Genomic DNA, 17,819 nt, shown 5'->3' with positions numbered 1-17,819 from the left:
ACAACCCCAGTGCTATATCCCAAAGAAAGCAAACAGTTGGTGTTACTGGGTGATGGGTGATAGAAGTAGGACTGCTGAGCATATGGTATGGAAAAGGTGAAGAGGTTCAAACCTCAGCTCCGCCCATTTGATTGACCCTAGACAAAAACGTATGTAAAATGGGAATAAGAATTTTTATCTCGCTTCTATCACAAAGTTTCCTTAATTGTAGTAAAATATAGATAACATAAAATGTACTGTTCTTCCTATTTTTATGTCTACAGTTCAGTGACATTACGTACATTCACATTGTTGTACAGGCATTATCACAAAGTTTTAAAAGGATCAAATGTTATGTTTAAGAAACCCATTTTGAAACTTTTAAGTGCCATTACATTTTGTAAAGTGGTGTTATGTTTCACTGTTTCACTGCCCTACTCAATCTGTTTTATGATTTGTCTAAAACATTTTGGCTGACTTTGGCAAATGTTTCTATATTTTTCCCCAAAAGCAGACAGTACATTGGTTTTGAAAATCGTATTATAATATGAAATATCTTGTAGCATTCAAATGAATGTTTAATAACTAGCATATACTCAGTGGTCCCAGGTCTCAAATTTCTTACAAAGGAACTTTTTTCCTCTACTTTACTTATATAATTCCTAATCTTTGCTTTTTCTTGGTTATAAATTTTAGAATCTATTCTGAATTAACCTATCCAGTCAACACTCATTACTGATTCATAATGACAGTTAAGCCTTAGGATTTCTGAATGATCACGTGTACCTGAGCAGATTTTAGTATCTCCCCCTGGGAAGCACTTCCTCCATTTCTTGGTTAGCTTTGGCCTTGAAGGCTACTGAGGCCCTTGTCAGAAATTTTATTATTATTATTTTTTTTATTTATTCATTCAGTCTGAAATGTGCTTGCTTCCCTTCTGTACTAGATCCTGAAAGAAAAGGTCAGCAGTGCATAGGTCCCCCTCAGAATGTTACTGTCTGCTTATCCCCAGTGAACTCACCTTTCTAATGAAAAGGAAAACCCAAAATTATAGGTGCCTAATATACAACCTTGGGAGTTCCCGAAGGTCCTTTCTTAGATACCCATATTTCTTTCTTTCCCAGAGCGGTTTGTAATTTTCACTAGAATCATAAACTTCCAATTTTTTTCCTCTTGTAGTTCTTCCAAATTTCTACAGCCAACATAGATCGGCAGCAGGCTCTGTAATTAAAAAGAGTGGTTTCAAACCAAAATAAGTTCTCTGATCCTCTCTAATGAGTCTGTAATTCATGAGGTTATATTTGTGTGTGTATGTATTAAAAATATTGAATGCCAAGTTATAGTATCACTGTATACATTAGCGGTATTAATACCTAAGACAACATATTCTGCAAATGAAGTCTTAAAAATTCACAGATAAGTGGAGGGATGGTCTGACAGAAACGGGGAACTGAATCCACCTCTATTTCTTGAATACCTGTCTCTGCAGAATTCCTAGAGCTCTGTGTAGCATAGTTTAAAAACTTGGTCTATAGAATGTCTATGAAATTTTTGGTATCTCTTTTCAGAATGATAATTCATTCATATGGTATGACTGATAACTTACAACTTTATAGAGCTAACACTATAAATAAAGTGAAATGTATAGTTTACTGTGACTAAAAGAAGAATATTTTCAAGTGATAATGATTTGTGAATTTGGAATGATAAAATCTGATTTTATTGCTGGTTAATCTCTTAATAGAATGTACCTTAAGGTTTAAACTTACTCATTAAATGTAGGTTACTCTATTGAACTTCTTAGAAACCTTTGGGTAGTTTTGTTAACGATATGTTATTAATACTCAGGTACAGGCTACTAATATAATTGCTTTTGTCTTTCACAGATTGATGGACTTAATTCTCTCCACTCTGTTAAAGCCAGCGCTAACCGATTCACAAAAACAAGTCAGGGAAGAAGTTGGAACACTGGTAATGGGTCCCCTGATGCAATTTGTTTTTCAGTGGACAAACCTGGAATAGTTGTGGTTGGTTTTTCTGTCTATGGAGGAGGTGGAATTCATGAATATGAATTAGAGGTGTTGGTTGATGATGTAAGTACCATTCTTACAGTGTTCATGTTGCTGTGTGGGATGTGTGTCGGAACTTAATATTGTAGTATGGTAATCCAAACTTTGAGGGTTTAGCAGATCAGTTGTAGATGGGCAACATTAAAGAAATTGAAAGGGAGTGATTCTACCTGATAAATTGTGAGACATCTTGGATCACTCTTACCTCACATTTTTATACATCTTGGATCACTCTTACCTCACATTTTTTATACTTTTTTTTTGAGAAGATCAAAAAAAAAAGAAGACTAGACATTTTATAGTTAACCCTCCAATTTCAATCTTGAGTAAATTCTTTTTGTTATTAAAAGTTTTCAAGAAACAAAAACAGCATTTAGGCTGCTGTTGTTACCTGTATTTGTGGTTAAGCAATTTTGTCATAGAGTGCTAATGGATGATTCTTAGTAAAGATGGTATTTTAATGATTGATTAATTTAACTGTATTTACTATATTCTCTAAATTACTTAACGGACCTGAGTTTTCACAAAGTTCTATTAAAATGGTACAGAAAGGTAATTATTCCTCATAAATAACAATCTATCTTATTTGATTCTTTTAAGCAATTAATTTAAATTATTTCCCTACTTCATTAGGTTCTATAATTACATACAGCACTCTTCTTGTGCAGAAGCGAGAATTGTTTGAAGACATCAGATGAGAAAAGTCCACTTAAATGATTTAGCTATTGAAGACCCCTCAGGAAATCAGATAAACATGAATAGTTTATAGAGTACCAAAAAAATTAAATAATGGAAATGCTAATAGCTAATTTTTATATGCAAGAAAATAAACTGCTTTAAAACAATAATCGACATGTTCTTGTTCATATCATAAAGAGTATAGTGGATTTTGTTTTGGTTTGTTTTAATTAGAGCGAACATGCAGGAGATTCAACCCATTCTCATAGGTGGACTTCTCTAGAATTAGTCAAAGGAACCTACACAACAGATGATTCACCCAGTGATATAGCTGAAATCAGACTTGACAAAGTTGTTCCTTTAAAGGTAATTTTACTAATATGTTTCTTGTGTAAATGAGAGGTATTGTTATGTAGCTTACTTTAAAAATAGTGAAAACTATTCCTTTACGTGGTGCTTTAAATGTTTATAGATTACCTACTATATTCCTGTTATTGTACTGTTTTATATTCTGTTTTCACAGAATCTCTCTTACAGTCTGATATAGCAAAAAGTCTTGCTAGATTTTGTAGTCAAACCGACCTACCTCCAAATATCTGCTCTTTCACATACTGGCTCTAAGACATGGACATGTCATCATTTAACCGGTCTGAGACTTACCTGTACTTTAGGAAGGATAAAACCTATATTGTAGTGTTGTTCAGATTAAATTAAATAATGAAATAAAGTTCTAACCTCAATGCCTAGCACAGTATGGAAACTAAATAAGCATTAGTTCCTGTCCTTCCTGCTCTTAATGTGCCAAAACTCATTTAAAAAATATTAGTTTATATAACTTAATCATCTAGCAGTAAATAACTGTTTAGCAAAACAAATTTTAATTAATGTTAAGATAATTATTAATAGAGTAATTCTGAATTCAATTATAATAATTTTCGTTATAGAGCAGAATTTTAGATAAGGTAAGTTTACCAGAGACTTTATCAAAAAGAATTTAGATACCGAAAAAAAGAAAAAAAATCAAAACCTTCACTGTGAAGTTTATATCATGAATCATAAGGCACTAATATCTGTATCTCACATTTTCTATGTATAGCACATCATATTTTGGACAACTTTTTCTTATGGATTTTTTTTCTCGTGTCTACCTACTTTTGTCTCTGATTATATCTTAAAAATAAAAATATAATGGACTCACCATTAGTTTTTACTTTTAAAATTATTTCAAAAGTTAAACTCATCAAAGAAAACTATTACCTTATAATGTTTTATAAATCTTTTATTATCACTGATACTCCTTACAGTGTTGTTAAGAGCAGGAACTAGAGTCACGATGCCCGTATTCAAATCCTAGTTCTATCACTTGTTAGCTTTGTGACTACAGGCAAGTTACTTAATTTCTCTGTGCCTCAGATTCCTCATCTGTAAATAGGAATAATGACAGTACTTACCTCATGAGGTCATTTTAAGGATTAATTTAATTAAATCACATTATTTAGGACAGTTTCTGTTAAGTAACGAATAAGTGTTCGTGATCGTGTTTGATTCATTAAAAACTCATTTAACCAAATCGCCTATGTATATGACAGACACTCAATATATTTGCCCAGTTTATTGCAGAGTTCTTTTTGTATATCTTCTGCACATTATGAATAAATATAAACATGTTTTACATCATTATTGTGAAGGAAAATGTTAAATATGCTGTGCGCTTGAGAAACTATGGAAGCCGTACAGCCAATGGAGATGGAGGAATGACCACAGTTCAGTGCCCTGACGGCGTGACGTTTACATTCAGCACGTGCAGTTTGAGTAGTAATGGCACAAACCAAACCAGAGGACAGATTCCACAGATACTCTACTATAGGTAGGTGTGTGTAGAGAGAGAGGGAACTGTTTTAATATGGTAGAGCATACACAATTCACTATCAAGGTAAAAAAAAATGCTGTATGGGTAGTAGTAAATAAATTCTAGTCTACCTTTCTTGCATATAGTACTTGTGCTAATTTATATAAAAAGTTCTCATTATGTAAATTCAGTTTTACTATAAAGGTGACTGCTTTAAGATGTTTCTTTTGCCATTATTTTTATAATATCTTTGAAACTTTTATATACTGGGTATATATGCTATTTGTTTTCATTTTTATAGTTTATGGTCTGCACTTTTAAATTTAAATGGAATGTATTCTTTTTTTTTTTCCTCAAAAATACCTTAAATTGACAGCCAGTCAACTCTACCCAAGTACTTGTATTGCCTTGATCCTTTCGTCCAGTTTGCAGAATATTTTGGTCTGTGAATTTAGTCCTTGGGGCCCTCAAATATATAATAGTGTATTTCTTATAATATCTTTAACAATAACCATTTCTTATGTAAACAGTGGAAAAGAAATGATAACAATTTGGGTTAAAAACTTTTTAACTATACATTTCTCACTGAGTCTGAATTTTTCTTTTGGCAACTTAGCTGGAGTCCTAGGGAGCAGTGACTGTCAATCACCACATTTGTCCTCAACCTGCACTGAAGTTGCACATCACTTTCAGAGGCTTGCCTTCCTCTCTTTCCTTCATAAACAATCTGGGGACACTGCCTAGGTAGTTAACACAGAACAGTTTACCTAGATGTAGATTTTCTGCCTCCTTTCTCCATGTGAAATAGAATAGAAATAACAGGCATTAAATAACTACATAAGAGCATATTGCTGCTGAGATACAAAAGCTTTCTAGTCCTTCTACCCAATCATGAAAACTTTTTCTGTTACATAGAGGAATAGCACTACAATAAACAAATATTACTTTCTTTATTAAAGCATAGATTAAAAACCATATCATACACCAGGGAAGAGTTATATATTTCAAAAAGCTGGAGAGCCTATTAAAAGTGTCTGCTCTCCAGCCTTTTGTATCTTCTACAAAATACAATGTTTTAGATGTCTTGATACTTTTCACCAAGCTTTAAAATAAATAACCTTACCTTCAATTAAAAATTAAATTTAAAAAGATTAAAGTCTCTTAACTTTACCATCCTATTCTGATGGCTTCTAAGTTTATATCTCTAGCTTTTATCTCCTCTGAGCCCTAGACTGAATATCCAGGTCCCTCTTTGATATCTTTATTTGAGTGACAATAATAGAGATGACGATGATAGTTAATGTGTACTGAGCACTTACCGTATGCCACGCAGTGCTCTAAGTGCTTTATCAGTGTTATCTCAGCTAGTTCTCATGGTAACCCCATGAGGGTAGGCACTTTTCCTTTCCCTGCTTTACAGATGAGGGAGCCGAGACAGAGTAGTTAAACCACTTATCTAAAGGCACAGTTGTAGTGATTTAAGGTCTTGGAGTTCGTAGGCAGGAAACTGAATGACCTATTCTTACCTACTATACCACACATCTACTTTAAGGCTGCTCTAGGTAGTTGGCTAACAGACAATATTAGTTTAATGTGTCCAGAGTAGTCCTCTCCATCTACAGTTACAGCCAAGCACCTAGGAGGCATTCTTGACTTCTTCATACTTTACATTTAGTTCATCAAGTCCTGGCAGCTGTACTTTTATAATGTCCTAGATCTGACCTTTTATATCACTCTCATAATTAACAGTCTAGTCCAGACCATCACTACTCCTACCCGGTTAACTGTAATAGCCTCTAGAACAGCCTCGTTCCTTTCGCATTGCCCTCCTACAGTCAGTTCTCCACAGCACAGCCAGAATGGTCTTATAGACATGTAAATCATGTCAGGTTCTGCTCCTGGGCAAAACCCTCTCATACCTTCCCATTCCAGTATGAAATACATAGTCGTTACTGTGGCATACAGATTTCACGTGATCTGACTCCTGTTTACTTTTACCACCTTGTCACTTTTTACTCTCCTTTCGTTCCAGATACACTTGTCTTCCTTCTGCTCCTGGAACTCACCCATCTTGTACCTGTCTGAACCTTTATCTTACTATTCCTTTTGCCTGAATACTTTCTTTCTCAGACTTTTTTTTTTTAAAAAGCATAATTTGGGCTTTTGTTTAATATTAGTTTTAAGATAGATTCTCCTTGATCTTATTTAAAATAACTTTATGCCCTAATCCTGCTTTTGTTTTTGTTGAGGCCCTATCACTCCTTGACATTATATAATTATATATTTACTTTTTAAACTTTAATTTTTTAAATTTGAAATGAGGAGCCGTGATCTAGACTCAATTCCTAGAGTTGGATCACATTTTACCTACCATGTAAAATAATCTCATGTGTCACTCACGTTACAGGAGTGAATTTGATGGAGATTTACAGTCCCAACTTCTGAGTAAAGCCAATGAGGAAGATAAAAACTGTAGCAGAGCTCTCTCTGTGGTAAGCACCGTTGTTCGAGCTGCAAAAGACCTCTTGCACAGAGCTCTAGCTGTGGATGGTAAGACTTTTACTTTCTTTATAGTCATATTTTACATTAATTATGCTCAGAGTTCCTAAAGAGGAACCATCTTGTAGAATTCCAGAGTGTTTTATTCATTATAGAACCACACATACACATACATTCATTTAGGATTAGCCATACTCTACTGTAATTAGCCATAGTATAATGTAGGCTTTTTTAGAATGTTCAAAGGCAACTACCTGATAATTGTTATTTTCTTGGTTAACTTAATAAAAGAAAAACTTGATTAAACAAAGTCTGCTTTATCCTTTCAGTAGTCAAAAAGCATTTTGCTTTCTCCTTTAGACATATTTTTCTTCCTATATGTACTATTTCCAGTAATGGTTTCACCATTGACCCAAAGGTCTGGATAACACTAACCGTTCCCCCTAATTCAGTTTTTTAAATTGAGTTCTTCCACTGGAAACTCTTCAGCTTGTGTTCACCCCTGTCTGTCCTCACAGTTTGAGCTGCCATGGTGCGAGCATGTGTCCCATTTTTCATGGATGGATAACATGCTGATAAGTTCACGGCTGCCTTTTCCCCATTCCCTGTCTAGTTATTCAGTCACCCTCCACTCTGGCAGCAGAGTTACAGATGTTTACAAAAACATTCACTGTTACTCATCCCATCTTGCCGATGTATAACATTTGTTCCTAAGCCTAGTTGCATATCAGATTCTCCTGGGACACTTATTAAAAATTAAGAATATTTGGCCCATCCTAACTAGGGGTTTAGGCTAGACTAAGAAACTGTACTTTTTAAATAAGCGTCCAGCCTATGCTGAGGCAACAGCAGATTGAGAAACAAGTATTGGATTTAATTGATTGGCCTTTAACATAAAGGTCTTCACTATCTAGACTCAACTTATCTTTCCAGCACCATATTCATGGATAAATGATTAAAACATCCATCAGCACAGTGCTTTCCTTGGAACAATAGAAGGCATGATAGCCTAATAATAGCAAACATTTTTGGAGCACTTATTATATGCAGGCATTGTTCTAAGTTTTTTATGTTTGTTACCCTTCACAGCATCCAGTGAGAGAAGTACTGTTATTATCCTCTTTTCAGATGTATACTGAGGCACGTACAGATTAAGTAATTTGCCTGATGTCACACATATAGCCACATGTGATCCCAAGAATACTGGTTTAAAATCATGACTGTTACTATAGGTTCTAATCCTGGCTCTATCATTGTACAGGTGTACAATTTGGGACAAGGTACTTGAACACCAAGTGCCTTGATTTCCCCTTCTAAAAAGTGGATAGAAAACAAGTTTCTCATTGATTAATTGAGATAACATATGTAAATAAAGCCCTTGGGTTAGTGTCAGGTACTTTGTAAGCATTCAATCAACGCCAACCATAATTTTGCTCAAGATAATAGAATACAGTTTAGTATAGCATACATACATTATAATGAAATTACCTCTAACTGTAGTTTTAATGCCTTTTTTAGCTGATGACATTCCAGAACTGCTTAGCTCTTCCAGTCTGTTTTCCATGCTGCTTCCCCTTATTATAGCCTACATAGGACCAGTAGCTGCTGCTATTCCCAAGGTGTGTAATTTAATTCTATAACTTTGAATTTTTTTTTTTTTTTAATGTCACTTTTTAGATTTTGTATTCTTCCTTGAAAAATATTTTAATCTTTGAGGCACCTGGGTTACAGGTAACAACAGAGATAGACATATTAAAAGGTAGAAGTCATTAGTTAAACCTCTCTGTTTTATTATATTACTGGATTACTGTGTTTACTTATTGGTTTTACATTTGAAGAATTTGGAAATGGGGAATATATTTTAGAGGCAGGATATATAAAGAAAGCTTAAGTTAACTGGTTTTTTTAATTTGAAATTTATGCCAAATTTTCTTCATTTCGAATAAACATAGGAATGTAAAAGGTTTGGAGTATTTTGAAATTGCAAAGTATTCAAGACAAGGAGGAAATCATAAATTATTGACTCTTTGGCATAATTATTGAATAAAACGTAGTTTAATGCATATCACAAAAGGACAGAGTATTTAAAAATACAAACTAGGTTATTTTCATATAATAGCTAAGACATCTAAGCTAAATCCTTTTTTCCCAAAGAACAAATTTCTCTTAAACAAAAACTTAGCCAGAAGAAACTCTAGTTGGAAATTCTTAACAATAAGGATAATTAACAATAAAGTAATTAACCATTTTAAAACAACTTTTACATTTATTATCTCATTTAATCATTTTTTCTACACTAGGTGGCTGTAGAAGTCTTTGGTCTTGTTCAACAGTTGCTTCCCTCAGTTGCCATTTTGAATCAGAAGTATGCGCCCCCTGCATTCAATCCTAATCAGTCAACAGATAGCACCACAGGAAACCAGCCTGAGCAAGGCCTCTCTGCTTGTACAACCTCTAATCATTATGCTGTCATAGAGAGTGAGCACCCCTATAAACCTGCATGTGTGATGCACTACAAGGTAGGCACCAGTTCCTAGGGAAAGTTTAAATTTAAAATTGGTTTGATGTTCTATAATGATATCTTAAAGGATACTGAGCCTCAAGCTCAGAAATGTAATTCTTTTATAGAAGGTAGTTAGGCCATTGTCAGATACGCAAGACAGTTTTTTATCATTAAAGAGTATAGTTTTGTAAAGTTTATGAGAGTTGTTCTCATATCTTTTTATAAGTACAGTGCAGTATATAATGCCAAACTGCATATTATGTATTGTAATGGTAGTGGATATAACCATTAAAACTTAAAAATCATACTTTTGAACTGATATTTGTACCACAGCCTGAACTCTGAAAATTTGCATACCCAATGTAGACATTAAAGTACTCTATCATGCATAATGTAAAAACTACATTAAAACATTTATAAATATATTATAGGGCATAAAAGATCCTATTCCTTCTCTTTAAACTGTATCATGTAAATTGAGGAGATCAACTTTATGAATTTAATTAAAAGTTTAAGTTCTCTGTGCTTATAAAATATTCAACTTCTTATTTTAGAATATGGTAAATATATAAAAGGAGGAACCAGTACATTTATCCATCATCCCAGATTCAGCAGTTATCAAATCTTGGTCATACCTGTTTCATTTGTTCTCCACCCATTTGTCCCCTTCTATATTGTTTTAAAGCACATTCGTGAATTTTTCATGTATCTCTAAAATATAAGGACCATAAAAAATAATCATATTATTATCACATCAAAAAAACTAATAATTCCTTTATATCATCAAATATGCAAACTTTTAATTGTTTGAATTACAATCTAAATGAAATTTTAATGTTTTTAATTGTTTGAATTAGAATCCAAATAAGATCCACCTAATTTGATTGATTATGTCCCTTAAGTCTCTTTTAATCTGTAAGATCCCCTCCATTTCTCTTTTCTGTTTCCTTGAGTTTTATTTAAGAAACTGGATCTTATGTCCTTGTAGGACAGGAGCCTCTTCAGCTTGCCTCCTGTGTCCTTTAGATACACCTCTGTGGTCATTCATAGCATCCTGGCTCTGTGGTATAATAAGATTTTCCAGGTTCATCTTACATGTTTTCCTGCCTCAGACCTGAAACCAGCCATTTTTTCAAAGTGCCCTGGTTCTTTTTAATGGTGATGGGTATTTAAAAGCCAATATCTGGCACTGAAGATGCTCATTTCTCCTGCGTTGGTCATTATTTCTAGATATTTTATAATGCCAAGAACTAGTAAATACACTCACATATAATCACTCATATATTTATACACACAGACACATACTATTTTTATATATGTGTATATGTATTTATATATGTGAATGTATATATATTTATGTCTGGATGCATTTATGTGTATATTTTTTTTAATACAAAATACTTCATGAGTTCGCGCTGATGTTACTAATTCAAAATAAGGACTGCAGTATGTTACACATGACTCTCTTTTCTTCTGCTTCTAGAATCCCTGTTATCGATGACACTGGAAATATTAGAATTAGAAAATCAGTTATTTATTTTCTGTATGTGTGTGCATGTGTTGTGTGTTTTGTGCGTATGTATGTTGTCTTTTGGGTATGCCCCAGCTAGGATGTATAGAGAAATGACTGTGTTTTAAAGGAAGTGGGTTTGATCAGTTACTGTGTTACAAAGTAAGTTGGAATAGTCCCCCTCTGTGCAGTTATGCCACTAATTAAATATACTTTTGGCATCATTTATTCTCCTTTAATTTTGATTTTTTAAGAATTGCTTTTAAAATCTTGTTTTGCTTTATAGTAATTTAAGTAATTGCATAGTACTAAGTCAAATCTGTGAAACAAATTAGTATAGTCAAAGAAGTCTGGCTTTTATCTCTATCCCCTCACTCTGTTCCCTCCTTTCCTGTCATAGGTAGCATTTTATTTTATTATAATTTCGTAGTTTATCCTTCCATTGTTTCTTTTAGTGTAAGTATAGACACACATATACAGATGCAGATGAAATGTGTGTGTGTATTCATTGCTCATGTATTTCAATTTTTTATTTCAAATATTTTCAAACCTGTAGAAAAAAGTAACAAGATTTGTACAATGAACACCCATACGTGTTTCACTTAGCTTATTCAGGTAACATTTTGCCACCTTTGTTGTATTTACTTATATATTTGTTTATTTATATTTATTGCTGAACCGTTTAAGAGTAAGTTGCAAAAATCCCAACTCCTCCTAAGAACAATGAAGTTTTCTGTATAACCACAATACAGTGATCAAATTTAGGGAATATAAAATAACATTGATGTATTATTATTATCTTAAAAAGTAGTAGTAGTATATTATGTTATAAGCTAAACAGTTTGCAAGTTGTCCCAAAAGTGGCTCTTATAGCATATTTTAAAACCCAGTTCTGGGAAACAATCAGACTCATACATTAGATTTTTAGATTTACTTTTCAGGTCTCTTATCTCCCTTAATCTGAAACAGTTCCTCGGCCTTTCTTGCTCTTTTATGACATGGGAATTTTTGAAGAATACAATCAGTGGTTTTGTAAAAATATCCTTTTATTTGGATTTGATTGGTCATTTCCTAATGCTTAGACTCAGGTTTCACACTGTGGGCAGCAACACACGAGTGGTGTTGTATCCTCCTCAGTAAATTTCATCCGGAGGCACTTAGTCACTTGATTAAGGTGATAGCTGGTAAATATCTCCACCAAAAAAAGCATCTTTTCTTTCCTTTGAAATGTCTATGGGTAGACATCTAGAGACTGTGTAAAAAATACTGTTCCTCAACAAATTTTCACCCAGTTGTTTTAGCGTCCATTGGTTATTGTTACCCAAATCAGTTATTACTATAGTGGTAGCAAAATGGTGACTTTCTAATTCTGTTATGCTTTCAGCTGGTGTTCTATTATGAAGGAGGGTTTTCCCATCCCTTCTACTTTAAAAAAATTATTCATTTATTGTATGTGCTTATGTTAATATGGACTTAAGGATTCTTATTTTGCTTAATGTTATAATCCTTTGCTGTCATTATTCATTTTGATGCTCAAATTTTGCTTTGGCAAGTGAAAGTTCATTCAAGTTGGATTTTATGTCCTTTTACTGTGTTTTCATTAGTTTTTGAGCACTCCTTAGTAGTTCCAATCAACATCTATTTTATTAATATATGTCACTATTAATAATAAAACTATTAAGTAAAATTAATGACTTTTTGCATATTTGTCTTTAAAATAAATCTCCCTAACATTATATAATCTAAATACAATATTCAAAAGTTAGAATAATTCTTTTTGTGTATATGTGTATATATACATGTATAACTTCAGTATAAAGTTAGACTTAATTTGTTTATTTGTACTCAATTTTGTGAGTTTTTTCCCTGTCCTCCTTGATTTAATCTTTTTAAATATGTAAAATATTAACATGGTTCCACAAATAAAATTATATAGAATAATATATTTAGAATTGTAAGTTCATTCCCTTTTCCTTTTCTGCTTCTGATACTCCAGTAAGTATCCTGGCATATCCTTCCTCTGTTCCTTTTTGAAAATATCAGGGAGGAAAGAGAGAGAGATAGGTAGATAGAGAAGAGAGCAGGGGAGGTAGTCTTATTTTCCTTTATTTAGAAAAGGTAGTACACTGTACTATTTTGTACTTTGCTTCTTAAATTTAACAATGTTTATAGAAATCTCTCCATATCCGTTTAAAGAAGTAATCCTCATTTTTTTTCTTTTTACAACTGCATAGTACTCCACAGTGAAGGTATATCATACTCTATCCAGTCAATTTTGTGTGTGTGAGCATTTAGGGTGCTTTCAGTATTTTACAATTTTTTTTTTTAATTTAATGAATAACTGTGCGTATGTTTGGTCAGGTTTTTTTTTTTCCTTATTGTTGGAAGCATATATTCAAAGTAAATTCCTACAAGTGAGATTGCTAGTTAAACAAATATAGAATGAGGAGCCTGGTGCTTCATAGGTCTGGGATTGCTGATTCAGAGGGTGAAGGCATATGTAGTTTTACTAGATGTTGACAAATTCCCTCCATAGAAATGATACCATTTTGTATCTTCACCAACAGTGAATGAGAGCGTTTGTTTTCTCACAGCCTCCCCAGCAGAATATGTGGTGACATTTTGGGCCATTTGCCAATCTAATAGGAGAAATGGTATCTCAATTTAGATTTTTTTTAAAGCATCTTATTTTGTTTTATTATTACTTTCAAGTATGTAGTACATTGGTTAGACATTTATATAGTTTATGAAATGATCCCCCTGATTACTTTATCAGTTTAGTGTTAATTTATACTTGTGTTATTATGAACAAGGTTGAATGAACTTTTCATTTAAATGGAGAATTTTAAATATTCGTTACTAAAAATATTTGTCTTCATCCTAGATAATTTTTTAGATTAATATCATACTTAATAAATTTCTAAAGGTTCATATCATAGCCTACAACCAATTCGTAGTTTACTATTTGACAAGGACCTGCTTAACTCTTATTTGCCTACCATGACAGAATTTGCTCTGTGATGATGGTGACAGAAGCTTAAAAATGACCTTAAAGATACATGTAATTATATGACATCATAAACTCATATACAATAAAACTTCAGGTTAGAAAAACAAAAATCTAGGTTTTTTTCATGTATGTGTGTGTATGCTTATTTTGATTTTCATGTGAAGTTTTTTTGCTAATGAAAAGAAGCATTTGTAACAGATACTATGAATGGTAGATAACCTAAAAGTTACTAAAACTTTATATTTTAGTCATTTATTAACTTGCCATCAATATATCTTTATATTTTACCTATTAAATTATGTTTTAAGTCACCTACCTATATATTCCTTAAGTGTATACTTACCGAAATGGAAAATTTACTATATAGTGAACTTTTCCACAAGAAAATCAGATAGCTAAATGTTTATGGAAATTAAGCAGCTTTGTAGTATTTGTTCCAATGATATAAATGTGTACTTACAAATATTTTTAATGCAATATCAACTAAATATTAGATAGAAAGCAGTAGATATTGCAAGTGGGGTATAGGAACAGATGATGTTGGACATTAATACCCTGATTTCTGATCATATTTAAATGACTCGTAGTTCCTTAGTTAAAATTTATTTTACAAATATGTCGAAAGCCTCATCTTTGCAAAATGATGTTCTTTCGGTTTCTAAGACAGACAAAAAGTAAAAAATCTAATTCTTCTTAACAAATGCAAGTGTCCTCTTGCCTGGTGACCTCAGGTAACATTTCCAGAATGTGTACGGTGGATGACAATCGAGTTTGACCCTCAGTGTGGTACTGCACAGTCAGAAGATGTCCTTCGTTTGTTGATTCCTGTCAGAACTCTTCAAAATTCAGGATATGGACCAAAATTGACATCTATTCATGAAAATCTTAATTCCTGGATAGAATTAAAGAAATTTTCTGGATCTTCTGGTTGGCCTACTATGGTTTTAGTGTTACCAGGTAAGTAATTTTTTCTCTTCTGTTTTATATTGTAAAATATATGCATTTATGATACTTATATTTAGTAGGAATACATCATTGAAAATGTTTAAGTTTTAGAAGGATTTCTTTAAGACCTACTGTGTATCTGGGTTGCAGGTGAGAAGTAAAGAATACTTTCTGGGCAAGGGGCGGTGTCTCGTGACCGAATTTTAGAAGAGAGAATATTTCGAGGAGCTTGTAAAAAAAGAGTAGCTTGACCAAAGTAGAGAGTTAATATTCAGGAGTGGCTGTCTGTATAGTTGGGACCAAATTATAGAAAAACTGTATTAGATCTTTTATTTTCCCAGTAAGTTCTAAATTTTGAGACCTTGTTAAGGATTCCTTCCTTTCAAGAGAATTGATGAACCACCTAACCTACTGGGTTGTTGTTTAAAACTACTGTTTTCAGTCAGGCTTGAGGATGTGTGCATACGTGCATGAGAGATAGAGAAACAGAGAGACACACAGACACAGAGAGACAGAGACACACTGCACTTTTATTGCTGCTCCTGGTATTTTCCTTTAAAAAAAGTTTAAGTATTTAAAACTGTATGTAGAGTGTTTTGTTTTCAAGCAATTAACCATAACTACACTTGTGATCCCCTAAACTAATAGCCAGTTTGAATTCAGAAAGTTTTTCTTCCAGTCATCCTGCTTTGTTTATTTGTGAAGAGATCAGACAAAGCCAAACACCAGGGTAAAGGATTGCTTGCTCTGAAACAGAAAAGGCTAACCTAGGTCACTTCAGTAATTGACAGAAAATTGAAAATTGATTGCTCATGTAAGTTAAAGGTAGGACATTTTGTTAAGGAGAATTTGATCATAAAGAAAAAAAAAACAGTCCATTTGGGATGGTTCCATTGTTTCTAGCACAGTTTTGTTAAAGTAGATACAGGAACCCTCCCCGCAAAGGCTAGGTTTTTTTAATATTTGATTTGTATTGCTACCTATCTTGACTTAGATAAAACATAAAGTCGTTTCAAGATTTTGAATTCAATGTTTGGTTTTTTCCTTAGGAAATGAGGCCCTTTTCTCATTGGAAACTGCATCAGATTATGTGAAAGATGACAAAGCTTCTTTCTATGGTTTCAAATGCTTTGCAATTGGATATGAGTTTAGCCCTGGACCTGATGAGGTAAGAATGAATTATCCTCTCATTCTGTTAAGGAAGATTGTGTTTCTAAGGGCTACTATTGACTTAAATTTATTTGCTTTCTTTACTTAAGAGCCAAATTTATTTTAAGTTAGAGTATTTAATTTAAAATATTTTGTACTTTAATTGTATACAGTCGTCTGTTTTTGCTACTTTTAATATATGAAGAGAATGGAGTCTGTGCAATATGACCCAGCCTTTGAAGACCTAGTTCCAACCTTGCACAGGTCGCTGTACCTTTCTGAGTAAATAATAGAACCTGATTTCACAGTGGGACCAACTTAATATCTCTTCTGAATGTTTCAAATCATTACAACAAAAGCAAAATCAAGGGAAAAAATAATCATGTCTCCTCAAAGAAACAAATGAAAAATTCTTTGGACAGTGCACCCGGGGGCTTGAACCTTACAACCAGCATGAGACATAATATTAAGTCTCTTCCACTTTTTTTTTTTTTTTAATATTAGTTTCAAGTGTACGGCATAGCGATTAGACATTTGTGTAATTTATAGAGTGATCCTCCCGAATCTCTTCCACTCTTAATTTAACTATGCTTTCTTCTAGTTTCAAAAGTTTTAGTTGAATGCAAGTCACATTCGTTGATAATCCACATTATCATCCAAACATTTTTTAAAGCAGTTAATATGTTTTTGCCATTATACAGGGAGTCATTCATTTGGAAAAAGAATTAGCCAATCTTGGTGGGGTTTGTGCAGCAGCTTTGATGAAAAAGGACCTAGCACTTCCTATTGGTGAGTCTGGGCAAATACTAGGTGTTTGTTTACGATTTTTAAAAGAAATTTAAGAATAGAGTACGTTTATTATAGTACCTTTATTATATATTACTTTTAAAAAATAGATTAGCAAAATGAATTCCATAGTCACATACACTCATGAGCAACAGCTGCTTAATATCCTGGTAGTTTGGGATTTTTGGAGACTGAAGAGTATCTTCAGGTCTTTTGTGTTCACACGTACACATGCACACAAACACTCTTCTTTATTCATATACATGCTATGTGCCAGGCATTTATTTGGGTTAAGCACCGAATGTATAGTGTTAAACCAAAGGTTTGAGATATTTTTTAAATATTCTAGTGGACATACCAAGTAGAAAACTTGAACTCATTGTCTGGAGCTCAGGGAAGGAGTCAAGAGAAATGTTATTTGAACATAATTGATATTTAAACACACAAGACCATATGAAAGATGAGCTAGGAAGAGAATGCAAATGAGCGAGAGAAGAGCCCGGGATCAAAGCTAGGGCTTGCCAAAATTTCAAAGCTGGACAAAATAGGAGGAAAAAACTGGAAAAAGACTGTGATGGAGCAGCAGCCAGCGAGGCAGAAGTGAAACCAGGAGAGTGGGTATTCATGGGATTTTGAATGCTGCTGAGACGTCAATTAAAATCTTTCACTGGATCTAAAAACTTGATTATTTATGTACACAATAAGAAATACATCAGTAAAATGAGAGAAATATAAGGCCTTTTAGATCAGAGTGAGAGAATGGAAAGTCAGGAAGGAGAGTCAGGTTGATAAAAGGTAACTGGAGGAGTTTTCATGTGAAGCAGAACAGAGAAATGAGGCAG

At 33.1% G+C, this 17,819-nt stretch overlaps 1 protein-coding gene across 12 annotated transcripts in view; it reads left to right on the top strand.

The window, feature by feature from the left end:
- The window catches only part of MYCBP2 (MYC binding protein 2), a 238,192-nt gene that overhangs the window by 125,995 nt on the left and 94,378 nt on the right, over window positions 1–17,819 (top strand). For 11 of the 12 annotated variants that reach the window (XM_039886905.1, XM_039886906.1, XM_039886910.1 and 8 more), the window contains 9 exons: window positions 1,866–2,072; window positions 2,961–3,092; window positions 4,415–4,593; window positions 6,983–7,125; window positions 8,593–8,693; window positions 9,375–9,593; window positions 14,829–15,054; window positions 16,092–16,210; window positions 16,893–16,980. In XM_039886905.1, the coding sequence (XP_039742839.1) occupies window positions 1,866–2,072; window positions 2,961–3,092; window positions 4,415–4,593; window positions 6,983–7,125; window positions 8,593–8,693; window positions 9,375–9,593; window positions 14,829–15,054; window positions 16,092–16,210; window positions 16,893–16,980 (1,414 nt within the window). The remainder of the gene's footprint in view (window positions 1–1,865; window positions 2,073–2,960; window positions 3,093–4,414; window positions 4,594–6,982; window positions 7,126–8,592; window positions 8,694–9,374; window positions 9,594–14,828; window positions 15,055–16,091; window positions 16,211–16,892; window positions 16,981–17,819) is intronic. The other variant, XM_039886908.1, reaches the window with a different exon arrangement.

Source organism: Pteropus medius, unplaced genomic scaffold, assembly GCF_902729225.1.
Source record: "Pteropus medius unplaced genomic scaffold, Ma_sr-lr_union100, whole genome shotgun sequence".
NCBI lineage: Eukaryota > Metazoa > Chordata > Mammalia > Chiroptera > Pteropodidae > Pteropus > Pteropus medius.
Note: the sequence above shows the minus strand (reverse complement) of the source record. Positions and strands in the feature narration are given on the sequence as shown.